General features: G+C 39.8%; 1 protein-coding gene across 1 annotated transcript; it reads left to right on the forward strand.

Moving 5' to 3' along the window:
- Positions 1–248: 248 nt before the first annotated feature.
- Positions 249–23,781, forward strand: LOC309411185 (solute carrier family 2, facilitated glucose transporter member 11-like; the record flags this gene model as incomplete). The annotated part of the gene is made up of 23 exons (XM_082007741.1): positions 249–272; positions 1,834–1,932; positions 2,493–2,653; positions 3,273–3,397; positions 4,897–5,026; positions 5,172–5,320; positions 5,936–6,123; positions 7,179–7,289; positions 7,366–7,467; positions 8,567–8,642; positions 9,579–9,706; positions 14,880–14,906; positions 17,011–17,109; positions 17,553–17,713; positions 19,304–19,428; positions 19,685–19,814; positions 20,393–20,541; positions 21,094–21,281; positions 21,418–21,528; positions 22,038–22,139; positions 22,304–22,379; positions 23,046–23,173; positions 23,507–23,781. The coding sequence occupies 23 exons, from the start codon at positions 249–251 to the stop codon at positions 23,711–23,713; spliced, it is 2,796 nt and encodes a 931-aa protein (XP_081863867.1). The 3' UTR covers positions 23,714–23,781.
- Positions 23,782–24,376: the final 595 nt, after the last annotated feature.

A 24,376-nucleotide genomic window follows, 5' to 3' on the forward strand; every position in this document is an offset into this window, starting at 1 on the left:
ACTTCCTCTGCTTTGAAACTTTCCCCCTGTGGACTGGACTAGATACAATTATTTCCTGAAATATTTAATCCAGCAGTGTTAACTTTGGCCAATCGAAATAAATATGAGTGAAGACAAAATAGTAAAAATTTAACTGTGGTCCCTGAAGCCAAATGCCCACTGCCATACCAGCAGGCAGAAGACAGAGACACAGAAGCCTGTGATGACAAAGACACATCACACACTGGACAACCAGCCCTTAGCCAGAGATGACCAGCTTCCTATCAGACCTGGTAAGTACTTGGTGGGCTATTTACATCTGTGACAGTTTTGTATGCTACTAGTGTTTCAAAGTAAAAAAACAGTATCTCAGTAAAAACAACAAGGCTTCTATTCACTAAAAACATCTCAGAAGTGGCTTTTCCCACCACTTTGAGGTATTACAGGTGTTTGCACTTCATATGCTCTTCCATCCATCTTTATCATATTTTTATCAATATGTTAATGTTTCTTAAATGTTTTTATTTACTGGAAAATATTTGCGTACCTTCAAACATAATTTACTTTACTTGCCTGCTGAAAAAAGAGTTTTGTTAAATATATCACTAATTATTTAGTGCAAGAAATGACAGGCAGAGGTTTTGAAAGGCAGGGAACAGGACTGGATGTTGATAGCTGTGGCATCTTGACAGGGATGTTTGTGGGAGGCTGCAGCATTTATATCCTGGCTATGGCAGAATCTTGAACCTGGAGTTGCTGCCTCACCTCCAATTAGGACAAAGCCTCTTTGCAAAAGAGCTCTCAACTCCTGCTAGGCACACTCAACCTCTCACCCAGGAAAGAGGAATATGGCAGGACACCTCTGAAAGGCCGCCAATTTTTCATTCATTCACAGCATGTTCACTATGTCCTCCTGCAAAGGCTGCTGTAAAGTAAACCTAAGTGCAGTGCCGGTTGTGTATTTTCAGATCTGTAATCAACCAGGAAAAAAAATAAAAAAAAATGTCAAAGTGGGATGCCTATTCTCAAAGCCCCAAGAGATTAAGTTCACCATGCTGCTTGAGACAGGCAGGTGGGGCAAGAGTCCTTAACTGATGATAGTAATAAGAGTTAGAAATGACATTTTCCTCCTAGAGCACATCTTGAGCAGAACCATTGCAGAAGGGAACTTCTGTCCCAAAACCTTTCCTGGCTGTTCCATCCTCTCCATCTAGGTAAAAAACCATGGATTTCCAAGGACTGCCATACTGACAGTCAGCTGAGTGGAAAAGCATGCTACAAGCAACACCAGTCTGGGGTTTTTTTCCCCTGTTTCAGAGTTTTTGTTATAATTTTTAGCTGCTGTGGGTGATTTGCCACAAAAATCGAGTTGAGGGATCACTGCCCACTATTCAAGGGCCTGAAGGGTAGCTAGCACAGCAGCTGCTCTCCCAGATAAGATAGGAAAGGTCTGGTACAGAGGGCATGGTCACTACTGTCGGCACAGGTCTGAACTGCAGGTAGCCTGGTCACTGTCCAGATAGTAGAGAGGAAAGTAAGGCCTCCCTCCCCAAAATCCCTCTCACATGATTTAGCTCTGGAGCATGGTATGACCTTCAGCTTGCTATGCTGTTGACTAACGATCGAGGAGGGGAGGGAAATGTAGTGGTTTCCATAGCTAAAGGCTGCATTTCCTTGAGCTGGATGTAGGGAAATCACAGGAGGATGTACACTTCACACCAGGGCAAGCAGAGGGAACATGCCTATCTGCAAATCCCTTGAACAAATAGGACGTTTCTGGAAAATGAAAGACACATTTCAAGACCAGCCTGATGTGGCCTACAAGCTTAAGAAGATCTTGTTCTTGTACTGCAGGTACAGTATCAGGGGCTCTTTCAAATGATCACTGTGCTGGGGATCGGTGGAACATTCCAAATTGGCTTGCAAATTTCTACCATCACCTACATGTCTCAGGTAGGTGAAGATGCACATGGCACACTGGTTAACAGTGGCACTGAGTCTGCATTCCTGTTTGAGGATGCTCCTCTTTGGCAGTCAGCAAGGGTTTAATCACAGTATTCTCTTCTCACGATTCCTTCCCATTACTATGCTATCATGTAAAGCAGAATATGTCAAAGTGTTGAAAATAGAAGAAAAGAGAGAGACCTGCAAGTTGTTGTTTATAGAATTGTTCCTCAGAGGGCGCACACTGACTGGGGTAGCACCTGTTTCCCCTAAAAACCTACAGCACATATGCCTGCTTCAGTGGTCTCATTTGACACTATTCTTCACTACAAGTCTGTGCCTCAGTTCCTCAGGTTTCAAGGACAAAAAACCCAAAGAATTAACTCCTTTTAATGGCAAAATGAACACAGCATATTCTATTACACTATGTCTATTAGCTAATGCACACTTTTAGAGTCTATATGAAATAGTGACTTTAGCTGAAGCAAGAAAATTATGTTCTAAATATAATAAAATACATGCACTAGAGTCACAGTCATTGTTAATGAAAATTCTTTTTTCTGTCTCAGCATGTTAAGGCTTTCATTAATGAAACTTGGCTGGAGCGATATGGCTACCCCATCCATCAGGATAACCTCTTGTTCCTATGGTCTATCACCGTGTCCATCTTTGGTATAGGAGGTCTCTTGGGTTCTTCAGGAAGCAGATACCTGACTGTCAAGTATGGCAAGTATGTATGTTTAAAGACAATTTGTTAACTGAATCTTAGCTTAAGGAAATGACAGTTGAGGTTTTAAATGTGAGACAGACTTTTAGGCTTAGTAATGGCTGTAATACAGCCAGCTTAGCAGTAGTGTCAACAGACCTTGCTGTTTCTTGCCCTTGTCCTGTGGCATGGGGTAATCAACTGTGCTGCCAGCCTGTCACACTAGATGCAGTTACTCAGGTTGGGTTAGTCTCAGCAAGGAGGAAAGGCAGCCCCTCAGATGAAGACAGAAACGCTTTCTTGGAGGTGCTACTCAAAATATAGCAGCATTGAGATGCTCCAAAGTGCTACATCAATATGTTTCATGATGGATTTCCAAGTGCAGAAAAGCTTTAAGACTTTTCTCCACTACAAAACCCAGAAGCGTTCCCAAACTCACAGGTCTAGCCGTGTGCCAAGGCAGACTGTGAGTCCAGAGCATCCAGTGCCAACAGTGTGGAAGGGTTTATTCTTTCCTGGACCACATATGTATAATTTCACAAAACTAGTAAGATAATTTCACCCAAGACAACCTACATGCCAGGAGTTTGTGCCATTTCCCTTCTGATTTACAAAAATTCTCTTTACTTTCTTGCACTTACAGAAAGAAATGTCTCCTGTGCAACAATCTGCTCATGATAGTGGCTGCATCTGTCATGGGATGCAGTAAAATAGCCCGGTCCTTTGAGATGATTCTAATTGGACGCTTCATGTGTGGAATAAGTGCAGGTGAGTAATTTCTCGCACAGGTCAGCAGGCTCTCCCAAAACTTTACATCTCTATTCAAAGTAAATAATAACCCTTCACTAAGAAAATAAAGTATTAAAGTTAGTGAGCCCTTGTCAGAAGATCTTCTATAACACACAGCAATAAAAAGTACAATTACTACTAATTTCACTGATACCAAATAAAATTCAGCTTTCCCAAGTGCATAAATATTCAGAGCTGTCACGAATGTTTTGATAAAATATGAAAGAAGTTTTTTTTTTCTGCGGGGAAAGTATTAACAGTACTGGAAATTATATGGTGTACAGTTTAAAGCTAGTATTCTTATAAGGATCCAGAGAACCAGGCTGTTCAAGGCCATGGCCATTTAATTTTGACTCTGATCATATTTCAGGTATGTTCTACACGGGTATTCAACGTGTTTCAAAGTGGTAAATCCTTGGGGTTAGTACAAAGAGCCGGGCATAATCAAGCAAAATCACTCCTGGCAGGTAGACCACATGCAGTGAAAACATCCTGTGCTGCTTTCAGTATGCCTTGTATTTGTCTCCTACACAAAAAGTTCCTTTTCCATTCAGTTTGGATATTCACGGGGATGACTATTTTAACTTACTTCATTAGAAATTAATGTCTATTTTTCAGATAACCAGATTTTGTACATTGCTTCTCTGACATACAGTTGTATTGAAGAACTACAGTTGTATTTTGAGAACTACCCACCCACTCACCCTGCTATGATCTAGAACCTGTATCATGCCTCAAGCAAAGACCTAATTTTTGTTAAAGAGATTGCATATCTCCATTGCTTTGCCATCACATAAGCCAGGAGAAGAACGTGCTGCTTTCAAAACAGATAAAAGGGGCTGTGACCACCATATCAGAAAAAAGCTCTGTTCCCAAAACATAGTTTTCAGCATGTCTGAGTTACTAAGTATTTCACTAATAGCTGGAAACATCACCTGAAGTAATCAAAATTATTGCTGGACGGTGGAAAAGAAATACTTGTGTCTCCCCCCAAATTATGTACAAATCAACATTGAATATAGCACTGTATATTTTAATCTGCTATGCATCTACCATACAGCTCTTCTATGGCATCCTGGCAGAAAAGGTTGAGATTATGTGGATTAACTACAGGTAGATTAAATATTACTACAGAGTGTTTAGTTATTCAGCACTTGCATACTCTGTGTCCTTTAAAATATGCCAAGGATCACAAGAGGTACTGTGATGAGGCTACACTTACACCCCAAAGAGATAACTGTACATTTCTTAAGATCAGGAAACTGCACTGTGCAAAGAGGACAGGAACCAAACACTTTTGTAGAAAGGGTTAGAAAATCTAGTACTGAAAAGTCTCATACGTGGGTTGAGGTATGAAAAACAATTTGGTGCATGAGGCAGCTATATTCCGTAATGCTTAATTATTTACATGCAATTTTATTTCCAACGATTATGAATGTCTTCTTTCTTCTCTCCCATAATTCTCTCCTCACCTCAAGGTCTTTGTGTTCCTCTACATCATCAATATGTTGGGGAAATTTCCCCTAGGAAGCTACGTGGATTTGCAAACTCTACTTCCTCTTTCTTTTGGTCACTGGGAAAAGCTGTAGGGCAAATTTCAGGACAAAGGTACAATACAATTGATTTCCCATTCAATTAATTTCTGTATCCCCTCTACTGCTTATTTCTTCCTTTGCTTTTCCATCCATTCCTTTCTCTCCTCAAAACCAATGCAATAAACTTTTATTCTACACACACGTTTTATCCCCACTAGGGAGCTGCTGGGCAGCCAGTCCCTGTGGCCCATGCTCATGGCCTCCTGTGGACTTCCAGCACTGGTCCAGCTAGTCACTCTGCCCTTCTTCCCTGAGTCCCCACCATATCTCCTCATGCATAAAGGAGACCAGGAAGGCTGCAAAAAAGGTAACCGAGGGCTCCAGGTTCCTGTTCCTCATTTGACTTTCAATTGTTTTGTGATGTTTGCTCTCCCCATATGGAAAAAAATAAACAGGACAAAGTTTCTCCCTGCTCATTTCCAAGATGACTCTGTGAATACCTGCTAAGTATATTTTTGTTGCAATCCCCACATAGAACATGAAACTACTTCTCTCTACAGTTCTGTATTACAAAACCTTTCACATTCAGCTCACACCACTTGCACTGTCAGTCTGATGATAAATGATAAACGATAAATTGCTCTTTGCACTGCAAGGCTCCAGAGGACACCCCTTAGCTCTGGTTGTTGGCTGTGTACCCTGCTCATGCCCTGAAAGAAGCAGGAAGGTAGAAAAGTAGGACCCAGGGGCAAGGAGGGAGTCATTGTGCACCCCACTAGGCCCCTCTATCAGAAAGGTCCCTCAGTGTAGAAGGGGACCAGGGCTCCGGAACACCTATAGGACATCTCTGCCTCAAACCACAGCCATAGCCCATGCATGCTGTGCTGCCAGACATGTGCATCCCCTACTCAACAAACTTCTTAGGCAACAAACAAAAGAAACAAATTAACATGGCAGGTCTCACTCTCCTTCTCCTCTACAGCCATAAGGCAGCTTTGGGGTGAAGGCCATCACCAAGCAGAGATTGATGACATCATGAAAGAGAAGGCAACAATGAAAAACACCGAGATCTTGAGTGTCCTGGAGCTAATGAAAGAACAAGCTTTCCGTTGGCAGCTGTACATGATAGTTATTCTGACCGCCACAGTTCAGCTATGTGGCATCAATGCAGTTGAGTGTATTATTTCCCCCTTAAAGTCTCAAAACACTTATTGACAACCTTAAAGGAGACATCATGGCTCCCAGGAGCATCCTCCATTTTTCTCAGGCTTCTCAGGCAACAACTTGCTGTCTGCTAGCCCTCCTACAGGGTAGCAGCAGTCTGCAAAGCTTGGCTGGGCTCTTCATGTGACATCCCTCTGCCCAGCTCTTGGTCTTTGCTGGAGCTACCTTCCTTGGTAGTTAGGCTTATTTAACAGCCATTTTTGGAAGCCGTTACAAGGCTCCAGAACCCACTCTTACAAATAAGCCCACACTATATTGGCAAAATCTGCAGTGTAGTTCCCCTGCAACTGCTGCTATTTGCCCCCCAGCTCTTATCACCCTAAGATGTTGAGATGGCAGTATGCTCACTCTACCTTTCAAGCTAGTCAATGAGCATGCTCACTGTTCTCGCAGCTTCTGCAGTTCTCCCCATCTTCCTCACAGCAGCGCTCTTCTGCAATCATTTTGAAGTCACAGCTCTGCAATTGCCTGCATGATTCTTCAACCTCTAACATCACGATGCAGCAACATCTGTAAAGGAAATACACTGCTGAGTCTAACACAGCTTAAATTGGAATCTCGATCATCTCAGCATGTCTCCAAACAGTAGCAAAGACACTTGAAAACAAAAGATGTTTGTTTTATCCCCTCACAACTCCATAACCCATGCTCTTCTTTCTTGAGAATATCCTACAATGATGTTTTTGGATGGGCTCCAGAAGCAACAATATACATGGCTGTTTCTGAAAGCACCTAAATCAGGACTCTGCAAGCCTAATTACATTGCAGCAGCTGGAGGTCATTTTATCTTTTATCTAATTAATTAATTAATTTACATTTTATAATATTTTTGTCATCCAGTAAAGTGAATACTACCAAAAAGAGTACAGATTTCTAGCTCACTCCAAAGCTGAGCTGCATGCTCCTTGGTTAGCAGATCCTACCTAGGACAGTATCACACAGGTATGGGTAAGAAATCAATTATTTTCTTCCCTTACTGTTTTATGGGGTTTTTTTTCCAGATTTACTTTTATACTTTTGAAGTCCTCCAGGCAGCAGGCTTTGATGAAAGAATGATCTCCTATATGACCCTCTCAGTTGGACTGTCTGAACTCGTAGCTACTGTAGTCTGTGTAAGTCACATTACTACAGAAATGGGTCTCAATTTGCTCTTCTGGCACTGATACGAGTGTGATTTCTGTCCTTCAGAGCTCCATCATTGAGCGACTGGGCAGGAAAGTGCTCCTAAGAGGAGGCTATTGGATCATGGGTTCACTGCTAGCTGGTATCACCGTGACTCTCTCTCTACAGGTAAGGAAACTCTTCTCATGGCAGATTTCTCTGTCTATTCTATTTCTAACCTCTGCTCACAGACAGGACCATGCTACTGAGAAAGGAAAGTGAGGCTTAGAAATGCTGAAATAATTTCTGTGTTAACAACTTACCCTCTGGGAGGGGAATATCCTAAAGATCAAGCTTGTCTATATATACATAAACCCCCTCTCAGCAAGTACTCTCTTGTACTCCTGCCTTCCTTTCAACATGATCCCATCAGCTCAGCAAGGAGCACATAAAACAGTGGCAGACTAGCACTGATTCCTGATTTCATCAGACTGCAAGCACCAAACACTGGCAAGCATAGATGAAAGACAGTCCGAGGAAAATGGCCCTTTCTATTCATGCAGTTTCTAACAAGTAACAACAAAACCCCAGACTCCTGGCATCAGTTAATTTGCAATATAACTTTGCTGCAGAAGATATCAGGAATGCACATATCTCTTCACAGACTGGAGACCAGTTCACCTCTTTAACACTGTGTTATTGCTGTAGCTTCTTCAGAAGCAAGTCTCCAGGGTTACCGATATTCATCCAAGAGCTACTACTGTAAAATTAGCCTTGAAGCAAGGTGGCAGCAGACTTCCATTTTTGTTTCATTCATGAAGGATCTCAAACACCCGAGAGAGAAATCTTTTTTCCTAAAGCATCGAGTCTTATATTTTCTTGACTAAGATCTAGGAAAGCTCCTTTTCAGTATCAGTTATTGAACCTATCACTTAACAAAAGTGAAGAAAGGTATGATTTGGCCTTCCCATATCTCTAAGTGTTGGGGGAAGCATCATGGGGTCAAGAAGAAAGGAGGACAGGGTGGAAAAGTACTATTCAGACTTCGTTTAATTGAAGGTTTCCAAGCTTCACAGCTGCTCTGCACTAGCAAACCTGCTTCTCTGCTCACCTGACAAAAACCTCACTGCTCCATCCACAGGAAAAAGCACTCATAATTTCTCTGCCAATTCCCACACACTGTATAGTTTTTCTTGAGGTGACAGTGTTGGGAAAAAAGCAGCATTTCTCACCAAGGGTTATTAACAGATTTCACCAAGAAGTTTGTTATGGTGGATTTTTTTCCCAGGACTGGTATTTCTGGATGCCATACTGCAGCCTGTGTCTGATTATCTTGTTCACAGTTGTCTTTGGAGTTGGGCCAGGTAAGAACTCATTCAAAAGAAATAAAGGAATGAAGTCATGTGAGTTTATTAATATAGCTATGAAAATACTGCATAATATTGCATAACATTTAGCATAAGTAAACTCATTTAATCCAATCCTGTAGTCATTTAAACATTGTCGATCCAATCATTGGCCATAAGCTTCAATGGCATCAGTTTTGGGTTTGGCTAATAAGAGGAAAGGAACACAGCAAAAAGTATTCAGTGGAAAAATACAGCAAAAATGGAACAAAAGCAGATGGGTAGAAGATTTTTTAAAAAAAAACTAAGAAAAAAGAAAGAAAAAGAAAAGCAAGAGTTCTTTTACATTCAGTTCTGTATAGTGTCACATCTTATCCCACATAGACAGCAGTGCAGAAGACCTGCTTTGGAGTAATTCTTTTCCTATCATATACTACCTGCTCCTCTTTAATATTTTTTTTTAATCCTGTTAATTTTTAAAATATTTGCCTTCCCATATTGCAGGGCTGAATCATTTTCCTAACTCAAAGCTGTCAAAGTCCTGTGACTTCAAAACATAACTGAAAGGCCCAGGAAGTGATTCTGGGAAGATCACTCATTGGTGATATAGCAGTATTGTGCTGGGAGTTCTTGTTAGTAATAATAATTGTTATTCCATCCTTACACAGCTTCTTTCATGAGAAGATGTCAGACTTTCTCAGATGTTAACTACTTAATTTTTGAATCTCCCCAATAAATTTATTTGAATGTTTTAATACCTTAATAAACTGATGTCTAGCAGTTTATAAGATGCCACAAACGTTTTCCTTTCTAAAAAAGTGTGACATACTCAAGTCTTTTGAATGCCAGTCCATGATAGTAGTACCTATTTACTGACTGTGTGACAGTAACGCTCAATCCAAATGTTCAAATCAAACACACCAAGTAATAATTTTTATTCTTCTTTTCTTTCAGCTGGTGCCACAATTTCCATTAGGATTGAAATTTTCAAGCTCTCATGCAGACCACCCGCCTTTGTGATCAGCGCAGTTCTCAACTGGCTGGGTGTCTTTGTGATCGGAACAAGCTTCCCGTTCATTGTGGTGAGTGACTTTCCCTGGGACATCCCCAGGGGCGCTAAGCTGAGTTGACCATGGGAACAGGAAGAAGAGCAGCAGATGACAATGAGATATCCGTCTAGAGTGGTCTTGGCACCTCCTCTCCCAAGTCCGCTTTTGCAATGGAAGGGCCCTGATTTGCCCAAGATACTTATTCAGACTGAAATATTTGTCAAAGGTCAAAATGCAAAGAACTCCTTGTCAAATTCAAAGTACTCATGACCCAAATACAAAAACTGTGCCAAGAAAGTGACAAAAGAAAAGATATGCTCATCTTGCTCTCTTTCTCACTTTGCTTTTCCCTGCAGGAAAGACTCAAGCACTTCTGCTTCCTCATCTTTATGGGGGTACTTTTTACTTCAGGGATGATTATCCACCTGTTCCTTCCAGAAACAAAAGGGAAATCAATCTTGGAAATCACAGAAGAATTTAATAAACTAAACTTTAAAAAGAAGCATATTCCAACAAGTCCAAATCATGTCACGGAGGATTACACCTTCTGCACCAGGCTGTGACCGGCCGTTAGGGGGAGTCAGGCTTTCTTGAAAGGAAGAAAAAAAAAGACATTTGTCGTTTTCTGACTAGCAAGTCGGTCAAAATGGACTGTCAGTTTTCATATCTGCCACTTAACAAGGTTCCCATTTTGCCAGACCAGCACCTTTCTCAAGCACTCCACTCTGGGCAGCTCAGAAAAGGGATGATGCCTGATATTAACAGGATAGGTTCATGTGAATCACGGGCATTTTGGCTTACTTGTTGATGTGTAAATCTCTTCTATAGAAGAGCAACTAATACACACTGAAACTACATGTAGAATTTATAAACACTCTGCTGACCACAGAGAAAGGGAAGACCTGTGATCCCCTTTCTCTGTGATTTCTGAGTGTGTTTTTACAACCCTGAAATGGGAATAGTTAGGTTCTTGGCTTGCTATCTCTGGCTAGGGTTCAATCCATAATAGATTAAAGAAAAAAATTAGTGCAATAGGAGATAAATTCTTTGTTTCTCTAGACTCAACTGAATAATCAAACCTTGCCAGGTTGCCATGCAAAATGTCATGTTGTCCTTGTGTTGTATCTTCACCCTTTCGGATTGAAGTTTTCCACGTCAGCAGCCATCCTTGCTTCAACTTAAATTTAATTTTTTGCTAAAAAATTCAGCCATTTGATTCTAAGCTAGACTTGTTCATGAAAACGTATGGGGAAAAAGTTCCTGTACAACTCTTCTCAAAGAATAGTGCCTTTCAGTGGCAGTACTGTAAAGGACTCATGGGTGGAATCCAGTCACCATAAAACACAAGCACCTAGAGTCATTTTAGATACTCTGTGCCATCTTGCCCATCACCGTCGTTATCTCCAGTTTGTAGCTCCTCTTCCAGGGTCAGAGTTCCCACAGATATCTCGTGGGCTGTGAATCCCGTAGCAATTTAGCTGTTACTTTGTGTGACTTTTGGCTACCCAGACTGAATTTACCCCAGAAGAATCACCTCAGACTGGAACTCCTGGCTGTAACAGAACACCAGTTGCTTTACAGTTTCTTCTAAAAACATCTGTACAGTACCTTACTGTATGTACAGCGGACTGTCAGCTGCATAGTCAGTGATGTTCTCCATCCAGGGCTCCTGCCTAGGGTGCATTTCTCTATCATGACTAAGAAGTGATCACATATACTCATATTTCAGGGATGTGCAATCAGTACAGACCCTTCAGTTACTGTTCACTGCAAGTGTAGATACTGACTGACAGCTGTAGTGATGACTAAATTTACGCCTTGAATATTTTGTGAGACTCATACAGCTAAAGATTTACAGTAAAAGTGGAAAGTGTAACTCATAAGGAACTTCTAAGACATTCATTTAAGCATTTCAAACAACAATTTATGGTTTAATTTACAGTCTCTCATAGGAGTTTTACCAATTTTTACAAGCATCATCTTTTACAAAGATAAGGAAACAAAGTGAGAGAATATGATAAAACATATCATATGCATGTTTTCTGACTTAGTGTGATATACCATTCCCAATGAACTCTGTTGTAGGAATGGATGCAATATCATTTTCTACACTGATCTATAATCAAGTTCTGTGCTTGAGCTCACATACTGCAGGCTTTCAAACTGTGAATGATCTTCAAGGCAATCTGATACCGAGTTCCTAATTCTTCTTCCTGCTACACATAATTAAAGGTAAAAAGAGTTTGTGAGCCTTATAGGATAGCGTGATCTTGTAAAGTACCACAGGGATTAATTTCAACAGAAACTTCTTTTTGAAATATGCAAACTCATAGGACTTTTCTCTTCTTTAGAAAGTGTCTCATTTTCTGCATGTTTCCCTTTATTAATGAGAGGCTCACACAGGCCTAGTAGCAATAACATGAAAAAACCTAAGGCTCACAGTGGAGCACACTATACGAATTAAAATCCAAACTCTAGACTTACACAGTAAAATAAATGTTTTTATCTCTGATATTGCTTTGACTGGCATATTTACTTCAACTCAAACAAGGTTATTCAAAATATGAATTCAGTTGTTCATCTTAACTGCTGCTTATTCTTAATTGGAAATGTTAAACATAATAAAAATGGCAGACTGCCTTGTAATAAAACTTCTGTCCTCCACAAATGTTTCTTTCCCAACACCAGGATCTCCCTTAGGGACAGCTTACTAGAAAAAAGTTTTTGGTGTGCATACACTTCTATGATTGGGGTTTTTCATTATTCCTGTCTTTAGTATTGATGGATGCTTAAGACTTCTCACTAAAAGATAATCTATGAAACATGAAGCGTTCTTAAGTCAGAAAAGCTCAATAATTTTGTAGTGTTCCATATATATATAACAATATGATTTAAAACTACCAGTCATTTGGAGACAACTACTAATATGGAAAGAAAATATCAACTTTTTCCAAAACAAAATTCTCTTTTCCTAACCAGTCGTTCTGAAAACATTCTTCATTCCATTACAACAATTCCTGAAGTCTTTGGAAATGTAAGCAGAGTGACATCGTGTAGCATTGCTGGAGTGACTCTCTAGTGAGCCACTTCTCTGATCTCAGTTATTCATTAGATGTTATTAGGAAAGCCTTCCCCATAAGATCCTCACCAGGAAACGAGTGGATGCCCTATGGAACGTTAATGTGACAACGAAGCAGAACAGCTATTGAGAGCACAGGTCAACCTTCGCCTGTGCTCAGTGGAGCAAGAGCTGTATTCTGGTAACAGCCTGGTCAAGCGATGAAACAGCAAAACGGTATGGTTCAAATATACATGGGAGGTGACAAACAGGACAGTCATTCAGAAGTTTCAGGAACGTTACATGTATGTTTTCTTTCAGAGACATCAACTGATAGGTAAGATATGTCTCAAATACTGACTCCAGCTGAGGCAGATATAAACACTTAAAACTGGATCAGTGAACTGCTGTCAGCTAGACACAGAAGACACAGATCTGGTCTAGTTGGCCTGTATTAAGGAAGGTTTAGCACAGCTTGGCACATGTGTGTCACATGTGACTGTAAAATTGCAAGATGAATGACTAAATGACCTGATGTTGTAAGATTTACTGTCCTGATCACAATTATGACTAAAGGATATCTGTAAGATATCTGATAACTAGTTGTTAGCACTAATTGCAAAACTGCACATCTAATAAAGGGGGCCTCAGCACAGTGTAAGTAATAAGAGCACAGAAACAGTACAGTAACTAATCAACCTAAATACAAAAACCATTACGCATTAAGGGCATTACAGGAGGACGACTCTTAACCTACCAAAAGTAGGAATCCTAAATTAAAGTACAAGAGCAAGGAGTAAAAGTTACAATATGTATAAAGTACACTAAGTAGAAGTGGGTGAAGCAGAACATAAGAAAACATGGGCTACAAGCTGCTTGTCTTCTCCCAATATCATCTAAGCAAGGCAGATACTAGCAGCTAACATGGCATTTCTTTCCTTTGTCAGATGCACATTATGTTGCTTTGGCTTTGCATGACTTTACAGAAAAGGACATTAATTCTTAGCATCACAGAAACAGTCTCGCTTGTGCTCTAACAACAGCTTATCTGCTGGAGAACCTAATCTGGAAAAAAACCCGTCATGAACTCTCAGCACACATCAACAACATGGTACGCTTCACGATGAGGACCACATAGGGACAGGAGAACTGGCTAGGTGGCACTACATGCTACATTTCAGACATTAGCTAAAGATTCTGTGAATATTCTTTGCATGTGATGTATTTTCTAGTAAATATGACTACTTGCATCCAATCAGCCCAATATGATTTCTTCATCTTCACCTTCTTTAACTGAAGTGTAAATGGCAAATGATATTTAAGTCATTTACCAATTTAATACATACAAAACCCTCTTAACTATGAAATAAATGAAGTTAAAACCTGAGAATTTTCTGTCTGAAGGAAGAGACAGCACTCCAGATATGGAGGTTACAGGATGGTTTCAAACCAATCTCTTTTTTTCAGAGACAATAAATATACTGACTAATGGCAAATGCCAGACAAAATTGTGCATAACACTGAATCTTCCTCTCTCAGCAAAGGGAAATCAGCTACTACTAAATATTTAGCCAGTCAAATCTGGTGTACCACTGTAAAATAGTTAAGTTTATAACCCATTCCAAAATGATGGAGCATTTCAATTCCCTTAAGTAATGATTAAGTTACGATGTGCTTCAGTTGCCGTCACATGAAGAGAGAATAGCTCTTTCCTATTATATGTCAAAGTCCTATAGTTCACTGTCCAGGCCCCAACTAAGATTCCCAACAGATAACTTTGTCTTCATGTTTCTCAGCTTATACTGAAAACGAAGTGAGTTATGATTATTGGGATAAAGTTTAAAATTGATGTCTTGGTTCCCTGTTCCCCTAGCACAAGACAGGGTTCATGAACCATACAGGTTCCCCACAAGGGAGACCATCTTGTTTACTTGGGCTAGACACAACCATTGGTTGAAATATTTAATCCAACAGTTCTAAACTTTGTACAACAGCTGAAATATGTGTAATTAACTCAAAAACCTTTGAAGTAAAATTTAACTTCAATAACATGGGACCAATTCACCAACACTGCTATTGCATAATGTGAGCATTTGGTTCTTTTGGCAGGTACTAGCCAGTAAGCAATAGGAATCAGCTCTTTGATAGGAGATGGCTACCTTTTTCTCTGACCTGGTGAGTATCCGGTCACTTTTTCTCAGGGTTCTGACTTAAAAAGGACAAAGCTAACATAATACTAAAGATCCAAATTCCTTAAAGATTGTAAGCTCTTTTGGGATAGAGACGATCTTTCTCTTCTGCATTTAAACATCGTCAAGAACAATGGGGCTTGGGGCCATAAAGGTCATGTTGCATGGTCTTTTCCATGCAACAAGGTAAGATAAGATAAGATAAGATAAGATAAGATAAGATAAGACAAGACAAGACAAGACAAGACAAGACAAGACAAGACAAGACAAGACAACTAACAAAAGTCCTGGAAGTTCCACCACTGACAATGCTATTGTATTTTTGTCTTATGAATTACTGAAAACAATACTAATTATTAAGCACTCTAATTACTTCCCAAAGTAATGAATAGATTAATTACTGTAATGAATTACAGTACAGATTAAAAACTGTACTGCAAAAGGCTAAGAAATTCATTATATAAGCTTCAAAATAAATTATATTCCTCATTTTGTCCAAAGATAATTAGTATTATCCATCAAGAGTTTCCATAGTCTTAAACAGGGAAGAAGGGATAAATATTTCTTGCTCCATTTCTCAACTGCCAGCAAGAAGCTATTTTGCTTTCCTTTTTATGTATTAAAATTGTTAATTTGTAAGTCTATTGCAAAAAAAAGGAAGAGTGAGAAGGTGAGTTCTTAATTTGTTTGAATGCTTTTGCCAATTAGCAAATCCATTGAATATGAAACAGGGTTTTAAAGTAAATTTAGGGTCTTCTGGTCCATAGCTTCTTGGTTCTTGTCATGTGATAACTTGGGAAATTCATCTGTGGACTAATTAAGTAACAAGGTCTTGAAAGATGGACCTAAGAACCATAGAACGGAGCGTTCTTCTAAGTATCTCCCAGTCCAGCATTATTCACACTTGCATTACTTTATTCCTGCCTGATTGCATTTTCTACCAGCTTCTCTTCATCCAGGCACTGATCTCCAAAAAGCTATGAGCTCATGAAGTTCATATCTGACATGAAAAGAACACAGAGCACAGTGCCCTCTGTACAGAGATGGTGTTACTGTCCTGGTTGTGATGTGCTGAATAAAAAGGGAGAGGCAGTTAAACCCCAAAGGACCCTGAATAGATCCTGATGGGGCTAAAATCACAATTATCCTAGGTTTGGTCTGCTAGGTACAGTCTAAGCTGTTTGAGGATAGCTCCATCTAGCCGTGCAGGAACTTGGAAACACGATGCGTGACCAGTGGTATCACATACCTCAAAAAGGTCTGGGTAGTTACATGTTCTGTTTTTCCTTATTTACAGTTAAAATTATTTAATTCATCAAATCAGCCTGCCTATCTTGGTCCCTAATTCTTGACCAAGGAAATTATAGACGGACAGTATCTTCCTAGCCTGGAAGATGCCAAGCCTTTCAATATGCAAGCACATACTTTCATGGTTAAATAAGTAGAAAAAAAATATTGAGAAAGTAGAAATTATATCTGAAATCAAAGTCAGGAAGATTTTTGTTTTAATGCAATTACAAGGGCTATTCCAATTTATTATCTTCTCTTTGCAGTCCATGACTTTCTGAAAAAGTTGAATGTTAAAAGGACCTTTTCTTTATTACCCTTAAAGATACGACACAGTCAGAAATGAAAGCAGAAAGTACAATAAAATGTTGTTGATTTTTAGTGCTGTATGTTTGTGGCATAACATTATGGTTTGATGTACATAAGTTACTGCAGATTGCAGACAAGGAAACTGATTCCCTCTTCCCCACATCCCGGACTGACACCTCTATCCAGCCACCCTGTCAGATATTGCAGGCATACCGTGAGAACTGTACTGTTGGGGACATCTTTTAAAACTCTTTCTCCTTGCAAGCAAAGTGGTGGATCGTCACTCTTATACTAGCACTTAGTCTTGCTTGTGGCACTGTGGATGATGATTGTACTTTGGCAGTAGCTTAGAGGGATTTTGGAAAAATGTTTAAATCCAAGAGGATTTGAAGTGGACAATGCAGGGGAAGGGCAAGTGGGGCTACAAAGACTCTGTCCCTGCACAAAACTAGATTATTGAGAAGCTGATGGAGTGTTTTATTTTTGCTTTGCAGGTTCAGTTCCAGGGACTATTTCAAATGATCTTAGTGCTGGGAATTGGTGGTAGTTTCCCATATGGATTCCACATTTCTGTCATCAACTATCCTTCTGTGGTAAGTAGCCATCTCGCTGAGGTTGAAAACACAAAACATAGGGCCTGAGCTCACCATTCCCCCATAAATTTCAAATTTACTGAGCATTCAGCTGGTACATCTATGCCTTTTCTTTGGCTAACAGTAACAGCAAATGTGTAGAGCACTTCATCTCCTTTAAAGAACACAATGGTACTTTCTGTTTTAAATAGAGTTACCACATAGGATGCAAGCCTCCAAAGGCAGGCAGAAAATCTGCTTTAGCATGCTTCCTCAGGAAGCTTACTGACTGATATAAACTTGAAGATTTTGCAGTGTGATCTCAGCTAACTTGTGTTACTAAGAAAGTTTGTCTCAAAAGAAGTCTGATATTAGAATCACATGCTAGATCTGAAGTACAACAGCCAAATAATACAAAAGGATCTTATACTCATTATCCAGTCAAATCTCCTTTGATTTTTCAGCATATCAGGAAGTTTATCAATGAAACCTGGATAGAGCGACACGGCTCTCCCCTTCATCCTGAGACAATTATGCTGTTGTGGTCCTTCATTGTGTCTGTTTATGGGATAGGAGGATTCCTGGGGAGCCTCTGCTGTGGCTACCTGACTACAAAATACAGGAAGTAAGTGTTTCTTGTAACAACTCAATTGTCAGAAAGTACAGGGAAATACCAAGGTGAACAAATAAACCTCTTCTTGGTTGAAGCAGTCTGAAGACTAAACTGATTTGGTTTGCTAGCACATCCACCCCTTTCAAGCAGTCTTGTATCTTATCTGCTCTCCCCAGGGAACTGATTTCTGTAGAGGATGCATTCATCATCACATCACTGGATCAGTGCCTCTAGGAGTAGCAGGATAGTGTACCTGTCTCATGTTCTCTTCAAGGTCCCCTGTGACTCTCATAAAAAAATCTCCCAAGCTCTACAAACCCCAAAAAAGGAGCTGTGTGTCTTGTGTTGTAACACATTATATGCAATTACTCTAACCACCTGGAAACCACTGTGTGGAAGACATACTTCAGTGTCAAAGAAGAGCCAGATTTCCATTTAAATACACTCATTCTGGGGTGATGATGTTATGTTAAATATTCAGATCTAATCTAATGAAAATGTGGAAAGAATAGAATTTTTTCCAAAAAATTTCTAAACAAATTGCCTGTAACTACACTGTAATGATACAATCAGCGCCAAACAAATTATCAAAGAGGCATCTCTGTTCTTAGCAATCCATTTTACTGAAAGTGAGTTCCAAACTATCTTTCCCACTGGATGGAGAAAGGATTCCTCACCCGTCTGGTCTGTTCTCAGTGCCTTGTGTGTAACACCACTAATTTCATTTGCAGAGAAATTGGCAAACATATCTACTTGGTGTGACCCACTTAAAGATCTGCTCCACAACCCACTGATCCAGAGGCCCCTCATATGGGTCTCAACAAACCATCTTAGCCTGCCTGCAATTGTGTTCTTTCCTATCAGGTAAGTGCCCCCAAGAAATTTCTTGTGGGACACTGCCTCATCCCACACTCAGAGGGTCTCCCAAGACTGGAAACAAGATTACACACTTCTCCCATGGGTTATTTAACACACGATAACCTAATTGCTGAATTGTAGTCTTCTAAATAGAAGAATCCTTAATGTGTGCAAGAGGATTCTTGTCTAGCAAGCATCACAGAAAAACAGCTGTGTGCAAAAGACTTTGATTTGAGTCTGAGACATCAGGGTTGTGAACATACCAGCTCACGATTCACACAGAGTGTCTTTTGTAATATGCCTCTAAAAACTCTTTCTGCCATCTCAGATCACATCCATTTAGTCAAGAGCATCTTTAACATGAGCCATTCTAGAGTGGGAGCCATGGACTCAGATTATTATTTAAACTTGACATTTTATGAGAAGTTCTAGCCATTTAAAAATCTTGGTGACAAGCTGGGATAGTTCTTTGATCTCTTTCCCTACTTGTACTGTGGAAATGCTGATGAAGTGCTCCAACTGTTTAAATTCTAAGCTAAGAAATATTAATGAATTCAAATCTAAAGGATCCTGAAATTTTAAGGAATCACTTTGACTATTCAAAGACAAAAATTATTTCGCCATTCCTCAAAACAGCAGGAGTGGCTATACCATGCTTCCTGTCACAGCAAGATTAGTCAAAAGAGTACAAGAGGTTCTCATTTCACACTAAATTCTCATGGGCTGGTTTTTTTTCCCCCCCAGGAAAAAGTGCCAAATGTGCACCAACCTGATCATGCTGGTAGCTGCACTTTTCATGGCCTTCAGTAAAACAGCCAAATCCTTTGAGATGATTCTGGTCGGACGCTTTCTCTATGGCATTGGTACAGGTATGTGCTGATGCCACTCTGGAGTGCAAGCACCCTTGCTATCCCAGGATTGTTTCTACAGGTATTTTCATTCTTGGAGAATGATTTTTAAAGCAAATATACTAGGCACTTCATAAAAGTGAAAGACATCATCCCTTTTGCAAGAAATTTTAATCCGAATACTAGAGTGAATGGAAACAATGTAAGAAAGTATGGCATCAGAAAATTAAGCTTTTCTAAATATTTTAACAGTCATTTATCCTCTTCTATGTTAAAGGTTTTTCTCTCAATATACATCCTCAGTATGTAGGAGAGATTTCACCCAAGAAGCTGCGTGGATTTACCAACTCCACAGTTGCTGTTTTTCTGACACTGGGAAAACTCACAGGACAGGTTATTGGACTACGGTAAATTCTCCAATTTTTCTAATGGGTTACACTAAAAGTAGTAGAAATCTTTCTATAACTTTACCCTCTCACTTAATCAGTGACTGAGAAACCCTGTCACCTTCCCCAAAACAGGCCTTAGTTTATGCCAGGAGAAAAGTTTTGATCATATTTGAGGCAAACGTAGTTTTAAATACAGGAGACATAAAATTAATTACTCATAATCTGATTTCTTCTTTTTTCCACACCCTTTCTACTAGGGGACTTTCCCCTTCAAAATTTACTATATTTCCATGAAAAGTCTTGGCAAGATGTTTTGGTCCTGTGGTCAAACAGCAGTCCAATGAGTCTCATCAGCTCTCTAGAAATTATATTGGATCCTAATGATATTTAGAAAGTTTTTCAAAATGCCAAATAGTTCCTTTAAAATTGTCAGAAGGAAAAATAGCCAAATTTGTGAAATTTGCCAAATTACCAAGTCAAGTTTTTGGTCCACTGCATCCTTGAATGCAATTTGAGCAATCTTCATCACTCAGAAAAACTTCCTGAACATTCATTCCATTATTTCAGCATCATTTTGTTTCATATACACTTTCCAGGGAGATTTTAGGAAGTGAAGCTTTGTGGCCATGGTTGTTAGCATCTAGTGGACTGTCAGCATTGGTTCAACTGGTTACCCTCCCATTTTTCCCTGATTCACCATCCTACCTCCTGATACAGAAGGGTAATGAGGAAGCCTGCAGGAAAGGTAGAGTGTCTACTTTCCTCACTTACTTCACTTCATTTGATATGTTAGAGTGACAGCCTCTGCAGAAGACAAGAAAGCAGAGCAGAGCTGTACAGTGCAGTGCAGTGCCATGGAGTAATCACAGAGGCAGTTCTAAATAAAACAATTGAGGTACCTACAGCAATACATCTGTATTAACCTGGGGCCTCACTCAGTATAATTGAATCAGTTAAGAAAGATAGATATATATTAGCATGTCTAACATTTCCTACTTCGGTGGGCACTACTTTATTTCTTTAGGCAACTTTTTTTTATTAAATAAAATGTACTTAAATGTTTACTTTGTTTACAATTAAGTCAACTCAACATTAGAAAGATATGCTATACTGGCAACCAGTGAGACAGAATTCTTCCATTTGCCTACTGCCCCAGAAGCAACCAGATGGCAGAAGCAGACAGCACCGACACCACCACTACCTATGCCAATGGGCAGGCAGACTGAAGGGTTTAATATAACCACTCGTGATGGAACTCTACTGGTAGAATAACGCACTCCCCTTCTCTCCCCAACAGCCATCAGGAAGCTTTGGGGGGAAGGAGACCATCAAGCAGAAATTGATGACATTATGAAGGAGAAGGTTGCAATGACGAGCACGAAAACCTTGCGTGTCCTCGAAGTAATAAAAGAGCGATCTTTGCGCTGGCAACTTTACATTTTGATGACTGTCATGACCACCTTGCAGCTCTGTGGAATCAATGCAGTTGAGTGCCCTCTTTATGCCCAGAACAAGAGACAACACTAGGCAGCATTACAAATGCCTCTAAGTCAATGTTATTACACCAGCTTAGATTTGCAACACTTTTTTCACAGGTGCATTTCCTCTCTGCATTTTTCAGATATACTTCTATTCTTTTGAAGTATTCCACACAGCCAAGTTTGAAGAATACCTTATCCCATATGTGTCCCTGGGAGTTGGGTTGTGTGAATGCTTATCCTCTATACTGTGTGTAAGTCTTTTCAGACTTGAGTTTGAAGGAAAAATTTAATGTGATCAACAATTGTACTTTTCCTTACGTATAACTGGGCTCAGGGAAGATTTGTGTAACCTAAGACACATCTTCCTGCTTCTGCAAAACCACATGCAGGATAGAAGGTAGCTCTTTTCCCAAATCATTTGCATGACTCTATGTCTTTAGACTCATTTTTATTCTGTAAGATCATTTTCTAATGTTCTGGATTAGATGTGTGTACATATGTGTGCACAATTTGATACATACCAGCACGCAGGAAAGGGAACTGTCCAAAAACAGCCTAGGGTTGACTAATAAACACAGCTTAATTAATAATGAATTAGCTTTGAAGAAGCTAATCAAATTCATTAGAAATTAAGAGACAATCAAATGACATTGATTTCTGCCTATTATTCAGATAAGTTTTCTGTGAAGAACACATAGAGAGGGGAGGAATTATTTCACTTGAGAACTGGGATTTATGACCCTTGTTTTCTGCTTTTCAGAGTACCCTTATAGACCGATTCGGCAGGAAGGTCCTGCTATGGGGAGGATACACACTGATGTGTTCTGTGCTAGCGCTCCTTACCATGACCCTGTCACTGCAGGTAAAGAGGCAGTAACGTTCTGGCTACTTACTCAGCATCAGCCCACCTTTCTGGTCTTGCCTCACAGGATATGTACAAAAACTTGAGTCAGTGGCAGAAAATACAGAGCTCTGCTATTCTGTCATGTGTCTAATGGTTTGATATCACTGATTTCTCACTTTTAGCATCAGTTTTTCTGGATGCACTACTTCAGTGTTATCTTGATCTTCCTATTCGTTATCTTCTATGGAATTGGACCATGTGAGTACATCAATGGCAATGTTGGGAGGAAATTTTGTATCATATTAGTTGGTGACACAACTGGCAGAGGAAGAACAGACTAGTCCCATGGTAAAAAGTTCTGGAAATTAACGAGGTAAGGGCAGATATGTACAAGTGGGAGACAGGAAAAGGATACAGACATCTTGAATTTTATTGCTGATCCCAGGATCTAAATAATTTAAAATGCTGTATCATCTTCTCCAGAGGGTTTGAGACAGAAATTTCAGAACACTTTTTAAAATACTCATCTGAAAACAGGATTCTAGGCATTGCCAGGTATATTATAGTAATCATCTTCATTAACTTAGCAAGTTAAGCTTTATACCTACCAACATGCTTCAGGTGGAACTGACCACAGGAGCCAAAAGGGGAGCTGTTTTTATAAATTACTGTGCTAATAATGGCTACCAGTGCAATATGGAACTGCACAGATCCAGTGGCACCAGAAAGGGGATTCCAGCAAGTATGAGAGAAACTGAAGTTAACAGCTGAAGTCCTACATTAACAGCTGCAGTCCCTTTCTGGAATCAGCCAGCAGGCGACCAGTTCTGCCTGTCTGTCATTTTCTACCACTGCCATTGTGAGGATCTTTGGCAGGTGCAAGAAAACAAGTATACTTGGTTTGTGTTTTGCTTTCTTTTTCAGCTGGAGCCACTATATCTATCATGGTTGAGATCTTCAGCCAGTCATTCAGACCATCAGCCTTTCTGATTGTTGGCTGCATCAACTGGATGGGACTGTTTGTACTTGGGATGATTTTTCCATTGATTGTTGTAAGTGCCTCTAACTAGATCCCTCCCCCCAGGCTAATCCACTTCTGAATGCTGACAGGAAGCAAAACAACAATAAATTGCAATGACATGCAAAGCTTAGAGCTCTGTCCAAATACCAAACCTGCTCAGGAACCCCCAGGCCTGTCACAGGAGCAGCAATTGGACTCAGGTCAAACGTGGCCAGTGGAAATTCCTGGTTTGATACCCATCCTGGTTTGCATATTGAGCACACCTTTGAATTCTAATTACTAAGAGACAGACTTGCACCCAAGGACGGGGAAATAGAAATGAGATTCTTATTTTCCTTACAGTGCCTCCCATTTCTGCTTACAGGATAACCTTGGACCCTTCTGCTTCCTTATCTTTTTGGGAATCCTTGCTTTATCAGCAATTTTCATCTACCTGTATCTCCCTGAGACCAAGGGAAAGTCAATCATGGAAATAAAAGCAGAGTTCAACAAGCTGAACTTTGGGAAAAAAGAAATCTCAGCCACTGAAAATAACTTTCCTAAGGAACAGTTGTTCTGCACCAAACTCTGAATGTTCAGAAGAGAAATTTGCATCTCTTAGAAAGGACAGGAAACAATGTTGCAAGAGAACTAACAAGGAAACATTAAAAACAGACTGCAAGCCCTCCTGTGTCTTATTCTTTTTTTCTTTCTTTTTAATATAGATACAAAATTTATTATGCTAGAATTTTGTTTCTTGATGATATCTAAACATTTACACAGGAAATTCTCACCACTCAGTTTTAAGATCTACTGGATATAAAGACACTTTTTTTTCTGTTAAAAAAAAACTTTTACAATAGTCTACCTTATGAAGTTTTAAAACATTTTGTTAACAGTCCATAGGGCCCAAATCCTGCTAGAAAAACATACATACAATCTGTGCTCACAGCTCTGGACCCACAGCCCTGGGCCTCAGTTGGTCTCCCTTGTTCCCAAGAGTCCTGCCCAACCCTACAGTTTGTTACTGAGCTTTCCTAAATGAGGCCTCACTAGCTCTAAGCACCTCATAATCAGGAAACTGCTGACGTAGCTCAGAGAAGAGTATCAGAAATGTGAAGGACCAAGTAAAATAATTTAAGGAGACAAACCAAGGGAAGGAATGATTAAGAAGGCTAAATGATCATCAGTCATGTGGCTGGGGAAACACAAAAGCCTAAGATATTTGACTAGGAGGCCAATAGAGGAAAAGCTA

Source organism: Phaethon aethereus, assembly GCF_964289735.1.
Source record: "Phaethon aethereus genome assembly, chromosome: 17".
NCBI lineage: Eukaryota > Metazoa > Chordata > Aves > Phaethontiformes > Phaethontidae > Phaethon > Phaethon aethereus.